At 39.8% G+C, this 14,273-nt stretch overlaps 1 protein-coding gene across 3 annotated transcripts in view; it reads left to right on the forward strand.

Annotated features, from left to right (window-relative positions):
• The window catches only part of TRAPPC9 (trafficking protein particle complex subunit 9), an 831,895-nt gene extending 818,216 nt beyond the window's left edge, over window positions 1–13,679 (forward strand). For 2 of the 3 annotated variants that reach the window (XM_054018404.1, XM_054018403.1), the window contains exons 22-23: window positions 6,884–7,107; window positions 12,300–13,679. In XM_054018404.1, coding sequence (XP_053874379.1) covers window positions 6,884–7,107; window positions 12,300–12,479 — 404 coding nt within the window. In that variant the 3' untranslated portion in view covers window positions 12,480–13,679. The remainder of the gene's footprint in view (window positions 1–6,883; window positions 7,108–12,299) is intronic. The other variant, XM_054018405.1, reaches the window with a different exon arrangement.
• The last annotated feature ends 594 nt before the right edge of the window (window positions 13,680–14,273 follow it).

Raw genomic sequence — 14,273 nt, forward strand, 5'->3', positions numbered from 1 at the left:
TTCTAAGGATAAAATCCTAGCACAATTTTAAACTATTACTATATAAATAGCTATGCATGTTTATGCATGGTATAGTTGTTTGCTCCAATGGAGTAATGTTATGGATGAATTTAGCTCAATATTTTTTCTGTATTAAAGTGAATGAACCAAAGGATGTTGCTCCAAGTTAAAATGGTTGGGCTTGGTATGAGAAACTGATCTCAAACACAAACAGTAGAATTTATGCAAATACATGTGATGCTTTCATGTTATTAAATAACCATTTGGCCTGTGCTTGAGGAGCATGACCAGGAACATAGAAGCAATAAGTTTTTATTAATATCTTTTGTTTGGATTTATCCAGCTATGAAAAGACTGCAGGCCTCATAATGGACAAACAAACATGACCAACCCTATTGCTCAATGTGTAAATAATCTGCACCATCCGTTTGGAAAATGAAGGGGAAATGCTCTGCACAAGAAAGACTAAGGGAGGACTAGAGAGACAGAAACAATGCTTGGGTTTGGTTGTTGAATAAGGTACTTACCGGAGTTCAAAAGAGCTTGGTATGTGGAAAGAATGCTGCACAGAACCTGAACACTCCTCTGTCAAAACTGCTTACTCAAAATGAAACAAGAGGCTGCCAGAAACTGTTTCTGACTTGACGCATAAAAGGAGGGACAAGGTACTTGCTTAATCTAAAACTGCCAGACAAAAGAATCAGCTTGAATCAAATACTGGGTTTATTTGTGGTAGGATGATTTCTCTCCATCCTGAGACTTCTCCATTTTGTTTTGTTTTTTAAATATATATAACCAGGGTCAAACTGCATTGTTCAGTGTATTTGCAAATGGTAACTTTTGCTGATTTTTGCTCTGTGTGCTCCTGAGCTTTCCCTATAAAAATCTGAACGAATGTTACCCCTCAGGAAAAGAGAAGGTTGAAGCAGTTCCAAACAGCACTTCTGGCCCTTAGATTGCTCTGCTAGCAAAACTGGAAGCCAAACTGGCATGGCTAAGGCTTTTAATCATCACTTTATACTGTGTGTACACAAAATAACTGAATCATTCTGTGACACTGTTTCACTGCAGTAATTCCTGCTTGGGCTCTCTTTCTTTAGCTTTTCTCCAACCAAGTATCTGATGCATCTTATCTAGAGATTTCAGTGTTATTGCTGTTCCTCTTCAAACTGGCTATGTCTACACTACGGACCTTACACCACAGAGCTGTACCACTGCAGCTGTGCTGCTGTAAGATCTCCTGTGTAGCTGCTCTCCCACCGGCATAATTAAACCACCCCTATGAGTGGCAGTAAATATGTCGGTAGAAGAGCATACACCAGCGCTTTTGTCTGTTAAAAGATAGTGTAGACAAAGCCTTAGTGTTCCACTCGCATATATACAGATTAGCAAAACTAACCTCCTTCGCACAGTTATAACAACATTTTAAAAAAGCCTATCTAAAGAACCCCCTGCAATGATCACACTGCAGCTGGTTTCCGTCTGTGTTTGTGGGCTTGAAGATCAGTTTGTATCTGTCAAGTGAGTGAGTTTATTTACTCCTCTAGCCATCTGCTGCTTTAAATTTTGTTAACCTTCTCATTTGAATAAATTAAGCTCTGTCTAAGATTTATTAAAAGTCCCAGGCCAGATTCTCAGCTGGTGTAAACTGTTTAAAAAAAAAAAAATAAAGAGAGAGAGAGAGAGAGAATTGAAGCCAGTGCAGCTACACCAATGGATGTTATGGTCCCTGGTCTTTAATGGCAAATATCTGATTGAAAACTCTTTCCCTCAATATGAGGAATAGTACAAATCACCCACACAATACAGTATGTATCTCAAAATCAATATAAACTTTGGAAGATGAGTATAAACATTGCCAGAATATGTATTTTCATTGAGGATAAACATTCAGACTCCCATTGGTATGCTGTTTTCCAAGCCAAGCTTTCACAATGGTGCATAGGGAATTCTGTGCACAAATCCAATTAACCATGACAGTATCTGTACATAGAACTTTCAGCGCACAAGTTTAGAATTATAGCTCTGAGTTGCCAAAGCTCACACAGAAACTGTATTGGAATTGGGCAAATAACAAGGGTATGTAAAGTATTCTGCTTATTTTGTATTAATATATTTAGATATTGATTTTGAGACAAAAGTTAATAGTAATTGGTATTTATTTACAAGTGCAAGTTTTCACCAGGTGATTCTACCGATACAGTATCTTTCATCTGAGAATCTTAAAGCACTTTAGAAACATTAGTTTGCCTTTGTAAAGCACGTTAAAACAATGGAAGAAAGATGTTATATGAATTGTGAAATATTTTTTACTATTATTCATAGTTAAATCTCCCAGCTTCCCTGTGGTATATATTAATCTAAGGTGTGTAAGGTAGGTAACAAAAGGATGAACTCGCACAGAGGTTAAATGCCTTGCCTAAATCAGGGAATCAGTAGGTGGGCCAGGTCTCCTAATTCTATCTATTCACCTAATTTCTTATATTGTGCTAATTCAATACCTTCCATCCCGGGTTCTAACCACTAGACAATGTTTCCTCTCTCAGTACATATGTCTTCACTAGCGTATGTAATAATAATAAATATATTGCACTTATACAGAGCAATCCACCAATCATCAGTTTGGTGATGCAGGACAGACAATATGCCCTCTAGGGCTTTCTCTTCTTTAATTTCTAGCATTGCAATGTATTGCGGTAAAGCATGTGAAGGTATTTTCTGCACCAGGCATGTGCAAGTAAATGAAATATAAGGGGTACATGAAAAGTAAAGGAGAGAAAAGAAAAATGACTCATTCCATTGCTTTATTTTGATATCTAGGAATAAAGCATTAAACTCTCCTCCAGTAACAGACATCCAAACCTTCATGTTTCTTCCCTGACAGCTTGACTTTTCCCTGCACCTATTATATTTTGTATCAATGCTTGCATTACTCTTGTCTTCTAATTTTCTGAAACACTGATTATCTTTTATCTGAATTCTAGCAAGATTTAGATACTTCTACTATCTGCTGTTTCATATGACTCAGAGCAAGCATATATTGAAGCCAGTAATGATTCACTTGCAAAGCAGTGGTGTGAGCAATCACAGCTTTTATATGCCATCTGTGTTAGTAAGCTGAATCCACAGAAAATGGACCCTATACACATGGCTTTTCCTCTGTCCATGGATTAAAGTATGTAAGCGGATCCATATGGTACAGTAGGTGCTTTCTGTGTCAGGAAGGGGGTGAAACTGCATGTCAAATCAAGAGGCTTTCTCTGATGAAACATAGCTGTTTCTAAACACTGCTTATTGTGGTATTCTACAGCACAGATGCACGTGTTTTGTCATTTGGCATGTTATTGAGATAGTTGGCTTTATAACTACAAATGTACAGCCTACTGCTGTGAGGACAGGAAATAATTAGTCCATCTACTGACAGACAGGCAGACACACAAAACTCCTCTCTCTTTGTGTCTCTTTCTAAATCAATGTTTAGTGAACTGATTTTCAGGAATACCAAAGAAAATTGATTTGTTGGAGGTGGGTATAATTTCCTCACCTTCTTGTGGATTTAATATTTTCATTTAAAAATGTTGTGAAGCAACAGTCTGAACTGTTATTACATGATGGGGACAGCGAGCAAAAGTTTCATCCATAATTCCTGCATCCGTGCGTGGAGTTGAAAACCTAATGGCAAATAGATGAGTAGCTTTAAAATAAAGACTCATGCACTTAGCTCCTTGAATATTTCTGAAGATTCATGTGAGCCAGAGGCAGTCTTTGGGGCCAGTAAAGCACACGGCTGCAAGACCCCAATGTACGAGGCAACCAAGGTAAAGGGTAATTTTTAAAAAATGAAAGCACTTTCTCCATGAGAGAGCCATGAAAAGAAATAGAGCACTTGGGCTGAGAGAAAGAAGCAGTTGGTCTCCGTTTCTGCAGCAGTAGGCTGGAGAACGTTAAGTTTACATACATACAGACACACATTTTTGTGTGAGAAATCAGTCAGTTAAGTTTAGAACATGTCCCCAACGACCATCTTGCTAGCCTACCCTGAAGTCCTTAGACAGTCCTATAGAACTGGGGTTCTCAAACTGGAGGGGGAGTGTGGAATATATTCTGCAGGTGTGTGAGAAACTTTAGGGGAAAAAAATTTCTGTGCACATTCAGAGCTGGGCGTCCAGAGAGCAGCAGCTACAGGCCAGGGACCCAGCTCTGAAGACAGCACCACTGCCAACTGCAGCATAGAAGTAAACGTGGCATGGAATGGCTCTGCCTTCAGAGCTGGGCAGCCGAAGAGTGGCGGCTGCTGGCCGGGTGCCAAGCTCTAAAGGCAGCACCGCTGCCAGCAGCAGCAGAGAAGGAAGGGTGATAATGCCATACCATGCCACCATTACTTCTGTGCTGCTGTTGGTGGTGTAACCTACTACAGACACAAAATAGGGGGGCGTGTGATCAAATAAGTTTGAGAATAACTACTGTAGAAAGTAGTGTGACCATGCTGTGCAGAAACTGTCACGTTTGGGTGCGGTGGTACAAAAATAGTTTTGCAAATCCTCCTCAAAATGCTATGGTTGACTGTGAAGTGTGTTCCTTCTAATCATGTAAACTGTACATCCTATTGGAAATGGAAATGTTTTGCTTAAATAGGCCTCATTTTCAACCGTACCACTGGAATGTTTCTAAAAAGTGACATATATAACACCAGCAGCTTGGTCTCCTTGTGTCAGCGTCATGTCTGCTCCGACTGTTGTACCTCTCATGTAGTGTACCTGCTTCTTGCTGCTGTGACATGGCAGCTGTGGTCAAAGGGAAGTTTAGAGATCACTTCCTTTGACTGATCAGCCTGTCATTTGCTGAATGGATCTGTCAAAAAATGTTAATTTCTGAACTTGTTTCTTCGTTCTTGCTAGCTGTTTTCTTCATTGGTGCTTCAAGGTTTGTTCAGTTTGCCAGGTTCAATGGGCATCATAGAAGCATAGATCATATTCTGCTTCTGAGCCAACAATGCAAAAATCAAAAACTCGCTCCTGTGAGAAATATGCTCTCTCCAAGCTGAGCATGTCTGGAGAATAAGAACTAATATCTGTAAGAAATGAGGACACATTCTGATTAATACAACTCAAACCTTCTTTGAAGAAGTGTAACACTGTGAATCCCACAATGGCTGTAATAGGGGAGGAGGTTGGAATAATGGAACTGAACAACCCCATGAATGTGAGATATCCTGAGTACATGTATCCACTCTGAATGGTCTCTCTCACATGTGCTCAAAGCTTTTCCCTGTCTCTGAACAAGAGGCTGTTGTGAAATAGAAATGCTATAGTATCTACAGTACATCAGAGATAAATTTAGTCTGTGAAGTACACTGATATTGCACAACTGGAAACCCTTTCAGAGTGGGGAATTATGCTAACAATTTCACATTGTATAGGCAATGAATCATTTCACTGCTGTACAAGCAAATGGGCAGTGGTACTGGGCACACTCACTTGGATTGCAGTTGGCCCAGCAGCAGGGCCGGCTCCAGCATTTCTGTGCCCCCCCCCCCCCCCCAAAAAAAAGGCTGCGATCGCGATCGGCGGCGGAAATTGGAAAGAAAAAAAAAAGCCGCGATCGGGGGTGGCAGTTCAGCGGCAGGTCCTTTGCTCCTAGAGGGAGTGAGGGACCTGCTGCCCCCGAATTGCCACAGGTGCTGCCCCTCTCCCTTGGCCGCCCCAAGCACCTGCTTGTTAAGCTGGTGCCTGGAGCCAGCCCTGCCCAACAGTAACCAGTTTAGAGGCATTATATTTACTGCTATCTCCATGAGAAAAAAAGAAATAAATGAAAACTGTAAAGTAAAAATAAGAATCTCAGAATGAAATAAAGTGCAATAAGTAGACAAGCTTTTATTGCCACTGTAACATTTTGAAATCCCATTTTTTCTTATTGCTGGATATTAGTGTATGTGATATATATATATATATATATATATATATATATATATATATATATATTACATTGCAAACCCCAACACAGACTGTCCTGCTTTAAAAGGTCACCTTATTAACAGGGAGATTTATTTCTGGCTATGACACATGGACATGTGGGCATCCAGAAAAGGATCTATTGCCAGTTACAGTTTGTATTTGAGAATTGTGTATAGCTCCCCTGCCCACTCCCCCAGCTGACTACCTGGTTCTTTTTGCTCAATACTTATGCATAAAGAACAGGTGGAATGCAGCTCACATATGGTCAGGTCTTTACTTAGGTCAGATTATGGTCTTTACTTAGGCCAGATTATGATTTGCACTGCATGAGGGTGCAAGGAGCTGCCTCCTCCTCCACCTCTGCATAGGGCTAGCCTCTCCAAGCTCAAGGATGGCTCCAAATAGCACCACTGGCTGTGCTAACATCCCCAGAAGAGGCAGGGTGAATATAAGTCTGTAGCTTTAGCACACCAGCTAGTAGAATGGGGTTGGCAGTTATTCACACTGAAAGTATCTGTCGTTCTTTGTGTATGGAAAAATGTAACAAACATTTTTCTCTCTTATAAAGGCGGACAATTAGCTGCTGACAGGTAATAGGCCTCAATGTTCAATTGGTCAATGAAAGTAATTTGTGGGTTTCTTACTGGATGATTCCTTCATTGTCATTGAGGACTCCGAGGCATTTTTTGCAAGACACGGGGTGTAAACCCTAGTATCCTAGCTAAATTTTAATTTCCATAATTCCATTATACCTGCTAAAATGCCTTCTGAGGTTTCATTGCAGCTACACAGTATATGTCTTTACTCCATAGCCTAAACTGCTGTGAATTGTTGCTGTGCATCTTTCAGGATTCTCATGGAGACGAATTTTCGTGCTGTTCCTACAGCAAAAGTCCTAAATAATATGAAATTCATTTCTTGTATTGCAGATGTCTTGGTGGATGGAAAGGTCTGTGACTGTGACGTTGTAGTAGACTGCAAAGTCGGGGACCCCATCGCATTGGAGGTGAAGCTGACCAACTGGAGCAAACACAGTGTTGGCCCATTTGCTCTAACGGTGATCCCATACCAGGATTACCAAAATGGAGTGCACAACTACGAGCTCCATGATGCCATCACCTTTGTTGGATCCAACACCTTTTATATTGATTCAGTGAGTCTTTCTTTTTCATAGTCCACTCATCTGCATGACAGATCGATATGCCAAAACAGATGCCAACATATGCAGCTTAATATTAGTGAATTCTGTTGGAGGTGAGGGATTGACAGCCCTGCAAACTGAACTCTTTTATTTATTCATACCAGAGGTACAGCATAGGCAGCAGTCGTGCAAACTTCTCCATACTGGCCTAACAAAGTTTCTTAACCATGACCTAAAGGGCTCCACTCCAAAGAAGAATTCAGCTTTGTGCCTATTGAAACCTTGATCTTTCACTGATATTGCCAACAAGGGCTAAGAGGTTTCAAAAGTAACTCGTGATTTTGGGAACTTTAGTATTTGGCTGCACACTTTAAAGAGGCCTGATTTTCCAAAAGTACTGATGTTGACCAGTGGCCCCAACTGGTGCCAATAGAGGGTGTTGGGTTCTGTGATGTAGAAAATCATTTCCATGAATGGTTTAGGATCACTAATTCCTTTGACACAGGCCACTCGGATGTCAATAGCTTTTGGTCACTACCAAGCTGGCAAAATTTGAGTTAGTACCATTGATAAAAGGTTTAATACAATACTGCCAATCCCCTGAGCCATTCAACCCCACCAGCGTTTAGAGTGTAAAGAACTTTTTCTGCAAGGTAATGGAAATATCCTCCCGGCTGAACAAAGAAACGGCAAACAATTTTTAGTCAGGCTATGAGGAAATGCCACAGACTGAAATAGAGAAAATGAGATAAACATTAAAGACCAATAAGATGAGCATGTTCATTCAGTTGTCACTTAACATACATTTCTAAAGGCTGATCTCATCATTTTGATTTTTCAATTTTTAAAAAAATCAGTGTTAAAACCATGCGAAAAATGTTGAGTGTCCCTACTAAGAAGAGTTAAGCTTTCTCTCAAGTCTAGAGATTTCAAGTCAGAGAGATTTTTGTTCCTGAGGCAAAACACTGAAGATTATTTAAAGATACAAAAAAATCAAAGAGGAGTGAAAAACAGAGGAAAAATACTGAAAGATGTTGTAAGGAATACTCTGATTCTGGTAGCATATTAAATAAACATGAAGAGAGAGTGAGTGTATGGTCAGGTCTTTACTTAGGTCAGGTCTTAAGTTATCCAGTAAAATATGACTGTCAAAACTGAATATGTAAGTGAATCTGAGCTGAAGAGAAATTAAAGGTTAACCACTGGAGACTCAATGCTCATGTTTTTTCAACTATACAATATATGCAGAAAATAGATTTTTTTAAAGCTAGCGAGTACAGAATTTATCATCAGCCTGAATTTTACTGTATCCTAATGGTATTGTTTGCTGAATAATTTCAGCTTAAATGTGTCAACAGAAATCATCAAGAGAGGGATTTCTTGACCTGGGGCTATCATTCTGACAATGTTGATTTAGAATCAGAATTCCAGTGCTTAAGTACCCAATTGTGGAAGAGCCTTGCCCATGAGGTTAGCAAGGGAGAAGGCAGGATGCAGTGAAATATATTCTGCTTTATGATTGGGTCTCCCCTGAGGAGAGAAGCCAAGAGGTTATTTCTCTTGTGAATACCTAGGTGCAATTTCAGCATTCCCCTTGCTGTTGAGACCAATCAAGCACTTCTATTGTAAACACAATCCCTTATTAAGGTAATGGGGGGGGGGGTTGTTGTTGTTTTTTGTTAATTTGTCCAAATTCTGACTCAAAAAAGGCCAAGGGAAAAAATGTGAACTTCTGAGACAAAAAGTATTCTATTCTGTGGTATTGGTATCAGGGCTTTTCCTACAGTAAATCCCAAAGATAACATATTGTCATACTTCCTTAGGGCTCTGAATACTGATCACAGAAGGAAATTTTTTCAAACAGTATATCTGATGTTATCAGAGTCTCTCATATCCTTCCATATTGACTCATTAATCAATGGCAAAAAGTAAATTTCAGAAACCGATATCCTCGTTTTTGTATTTTGGGTATTGATACTGTAGGGAGGAATGAGTGCTACCCAGAATTATGATCAAGGTCCAAGCCAGACCTCAAAAAGACCTTAGGTCAGAGATTGAAAGAGTTCAGTGAATCTGTATTCTCTTTTTATAAACAGACTGATACATCAGACCAGATTCTCAACTGGTGTAAATCAGCCAGTTTTTACCAGCAGAGTGTGGCCCATCATTACATTGACACAGAAATGGGTTGGTCATCAATGTTTACCTTTCTGGACCGAACTGCTATCCTCCACTTTAGCTTCTACCAAGACTCCTAGAAGTTCACTCCCAGAAAATCTTTTTAGTTTTCAGACGAGGCTTGAATTTGTTTCTGGACGTATCTGGAGCAGAGTGGGGTTAGACAGACACACACACACACATTTCAGTGCACACTTTGTTATGCAGCACACAAAAAGTGTTTGAACTATTACTTTAAAAGACAAAAATCATGATTTTTCATTTCACTCCATAAAGAATGGAGAATGGTCAGTTTCCCTTGGAGTTGAAAGTCCATGTTCACTTTCTCACTCTCTATAATGAAGTTGTGTTTGGGTCCTTCAGTTTCAAACAATGCAGGGATCTGTCTATATTAAAAAAACAAACTATTTTATTGTTTTTTTAATCTTTAAAATATAGGAATTTTAAGTTATGCAAAATGTTTGTTTTTGACACTTAACTTTTAGTCTGGGTTAAAACTACTTGACACTGTCCATTTAAAACATGAAAGAAAGATGAGTTTATTAGTAATCAACAAGATTATGATACATATTACCAGATGTAGGAATTTGAGATGTGAGATAACAGTGCAGAGCCTAATTGATTACAATACTTTTGCATTGATTGAGATTTCTTTTGGCTGTATCTTGGCCACCTTAAACCTAACCACTTTAGTAATACTCCTTCGGCTCTTACTAATGATTTATCTGATTAGTTGCTCAGACCAAGCTGATACTTGTCAAATTAAAAGCAAAAAAAAAATCTAACTGCCCTGGAAATTTCTGTAACTATCAGCAATTCATGTTTCCTTGTGTTCTCTGTGATTACCAATATTGTTTTCAGTGTGTGTGTGTTTGAATGTGTTTTTACTAGATGGCTTAGGACAGAGGTAGTCAATAAGCAGACTGAGGGCAAATCCAGACCACCAGACACTTTTGACCGGACTCCAGAATCTTTTTATTTATTTATTATTAATTTCTCTGGACCCTGGACCTTGACTATACTTTGACCAAGAATTTGGACCTTAACAAAAAATAATGGACTACCCCTGGGCTAGGGGGTTGGTAATGGGGAAAAAACATTTCATTGTGGTTGACAGTTATTTTGAATCAGCGCAGGAATAACGATCAGCAACTCTTTGACAGCTCCTCAGTGTCCTATGTGAAACAAGTGAGGAGCATCAGTGTAGTTTAAGTAAAACTGTAAAATCTTTGGGGCAGAGCCCATCTTCCATATATTTGCACAGTGTATACCACAATGGAGGCTGAGTTCCTGATTGGGACCTCTAAATGCCACAGCAGTATAAATAAATACTATTAATAAGTTCATAGCCATCAAATATCTACTTTACAAAAGCTACCAGCACAAATGTTGCCTTTAATAGCAAGAGGCCAACCGCTGACTAGGACAGGAAACTGTATTTCCACTCTGACCCCTAGATGACAGCAGGCAGCAAGGGCAAGTTGGCACGGTAGCTTACCTGAGTTATCTCAAATGTGTAGCTAAACAGAGGGTTGTGTTCTCACCTGCTGTCTATATTGCACCTTTCACAAGCACTAAGTTCACTTTAAAAGAAAAATAATAATAATGAAAAATATTTTTCTTTTTTACTTGAGCATTTGTTCAGGTCTCTATTTCCCGGGTATTGTATTGGGAGTGATGAGGATCACCGTGCTTAGTGTTGCATCCTTTCTGTAACACTGCCTCCCTAAATCATATACCCTGTCACATGACTCCTATAGAATGGCTTTGCATAGGCCTGATCCTGCAAGATGCTGATAAACTTCCACCCCCAATTAATTTCAGCATGTCTTGGCGGCACTCAGCATCCTGCAGGATCAGTTTGCTGCAGAACAACATTCATTGGCAAAAAGCAACAGAGGGTCCTGTGGCACCTTTAAGACTAACAGAAGTATTGGGAGCAATACTTCTGTTAGTCTTAAAGGTGCCACAGGACCCTCTGTTGCTTTTTACAGATTCAGACTAACACGGCTACCCCTCTGATACTTGATTCATTGGCAAGTAACATTTCTTTCTGGACCTCCCCATTCAGTTTCCTTCAACTTTTTGAAACAGAGGTGAAATTTGTGGAGAAGTTTCAGTGACGTCTGCTCAGCCTTTATGGCTCCAATTGAGCAAAGCATGTGACTAATATCAGCCCAGTTCAGCAAAGCACGTAGTTAATTTTAGGTATGTAAGAGGCCCCGCTTGCAGTCACTGTCACTATTCATGAGCTTAAATTTAAGCCTGTTTTTACATGCTTTGCTGAATAGGGATAGGATTATTCACATAATTAAAGTGAAGTGCATATTTAAGTGTTTTGTTGAGTTTGTGTGTGTGTAATTTGAATTGCTGTGTGATGAAAGGCTCTATATAAACGTGAAATAATACTTCAATATACTATACTTAATTGGGATGTGCTAATTTAGGATGGCTGTCTTACTGGGATGTCTCCCACTAAATTCATTTAGCCCAATGATGGTGAAGTGTGCTGCGTATTTGGACAGAATTACCATAAATGCTACTTCATGGGGATGAATTTAGCTATTGCCAAGTAGTTAAATGGTGTTTAGCAAGGTGTTTAGTAGGTGTGAAATTCTAAGGACCAGTCTTTTAATACACAAGTTGCTAAATAAGGGTTAAGAGTTAGATGTTCCTGGGTGTTCTAGAAACCTCTGATGGCTTCTGTCAAAGACAGCTACATTCTGGTAGATTCAAGAGAATCTGTGTTCTAGTCAAAGCTCTGCCAGAGACATGCTGCAGGGCTTGGGGTAAACTCATTTAACTTCATTCTCATTACATCAGTGTTACCATCAATAAAAAGGGGATAGCAACATTTACTTTCTTGGGGTGGAAGTGAAGGGGGTTTGTGAAGTTTAGTTCACAGATATTTCTAGAGCACGTTGGGGTCCTTAGATGGAAGAAGTGATAGAATGGCAAAGTATTACTATTATTTATTATTTACCAAATTTGTTTTATTCAGCTAACTTCCACCCTTTCTCTTTCAGGTGAAACCAACCAAAAATTCTGTGTGTTTTGGCGCCCTGCTCTTTCTCTATACAGGTGATTTTTACTTGAACATCAAGTTTCATGAAGACAGCTCCAGCAGGGAGCTTCCTCTTTCTTGGTTCTGCCTGCCCAGTGTTCATATTCGTGCTACGGAGCCTGTGATCCAAACTAAACTGTAAATGTACCATATGATATTGGATTAGCCACAGTGCACAGAAACACTTGACATGTCCTCTGCTTGACCCCACTTTGTTTCTTTCCAACCCCAGACCACAGGCCTTTCTTTAGAGGCACAGCTGAACACTTTTAGAATTGGCTGAAGTCATTTGGGCAGCTGCCTTTGCTTATTTGGAAAGGAGTGATGGGATATAATGTACTGGATCTCCCCCCATCCTCTTCCAAAAAGCCTGTGGTAGCCACTAATGGAAAAATTCTTCTCTTCCTGATAGCCAGCCATGCCTCCCCATTGATATCAGTGGATTTGCAGGGGTGTATGTGAAAGCTGAATTTAGCCATGAGCTTGAAGGTCTTAGCTCCAATCTGAATGATATCTAAGGATATATTGTCAGCACTTGAACAAGAGTTGTGTTTCTCCACTAAATTCCCACCACCACCACCACCACACTGAATACACCATTTGGGACCTATTTTCTCAGTCAGTTTCTTCCTATGCTTGTTTCTAAACCCTTTGTTTGCTGGGTATATTGGTGTCTTTCTAACTCAGAATAAATGTAAGCCATGCAATAGCAGAACAGTTTTTTTTCTTTCCCACCAGATTCTAAGGAACGCAGCAGTAGTAATGCCTTTTAATTTGTTACTTATTGCAGGAAATAACGGTAACTGTATCACCAGTTCTTCTTGATAGAATAGGCATGATCCCAAAAAGAGCTCTCCGCCCCTCCTTGGTCACAGTGCAGTTACTTCCCTTTGTGCATCAGTAAACAAGAAAAGAAGGAAAGCAAGACAGAAACGTTTCTATTTTTGCCAGAAAGGAGAGAAGCCAAGTATTTGCCTGCCTGTGGGTAGCCTATGATGTCAGAGTGCCACAGGCCTGTTTCAATGGCAGTTGGGAGCCATTTCAAGCATTTGCAGGCCCCTTAAAATGCCACCAAGATGAATCTGCTGATAGTTTTTAAAGCTTTTCACAAGAAATTGTTTCCAAACGTCTACTAATCAGGATTAGACAGGCCAGGCCAGACTATGGTATTTTCTTCTTTTCTTTGTCGAATGAATAAAATGAAATGTTACGGAATATCTGCTGCAAGATACTTCACTGTGGCTGTAGCTGCCAAATGTACTGTAAATTTGCTTTACTGTGTTGTCTTTTACATAGAAGCTTTGAATAAAGAGGCCAAGGCTTTCCCTAGGTGAAGCACTGATGGTGTCTGATCTGTACGTGAATTTTTCTTTGCTGTGTGAGTCATATTTGTGTCTAAACATGCAAATAACCAAATGCATATTTTATTCAGATATGATGGCTTTACAGCCCACTCCTACTGGCAAAATTCTCATTGTCTTCAGTAGAAACATAATCCTGCCCAGGCTCAAATGAATGATGAATCCTGCAGTTTTTGAATGGCAATAATGCAAAAATATTCCCACTTGAACAGTAGTTTCTAAGCATGAGGGAACTTTTGCTTCAGGCTATAGTATCTACATTTCCAGTACATTCAAGCAGCAGGGATTCCGTTTGCTCCAAAATTTTGTTTGTCACAACACAGCGAACATTCGCTTTTGAGTTGGAGGAAACATCTATCTAGAGCTTTAGGATTTCAGAGGAAAAGGTCTCTACAGTTCAAATGACTGTCTAAAAAGCTTGTTTGGAACGACAAATTCTTCTGTCAGCTGCAAAGGGGTGCAATGTCCTGTGACAGCAGTAATAGTTCCACAGCTTTGTACTGCTCTTCTTAGGGCAGGAAAGCCTGACAGGGAAGAGCCTCTGAGTGACTCGAGCCTGGCACCTTCTTTACGTT

The sequence above is a fragment of the Malaclemys terrapin genome, chromosome 2, assembly GCF_027887155.1.
Source record: "Malaclemys terrapin pileata isolate rMalTer1 chromosome 2, rMalTer1.hap1, whole genome shotgun sequence".
NCBI lineage: Eukaryota > Metazoa > Chordata > Testudines > Emydidae > Malaclemys > Malaclemys terrapin.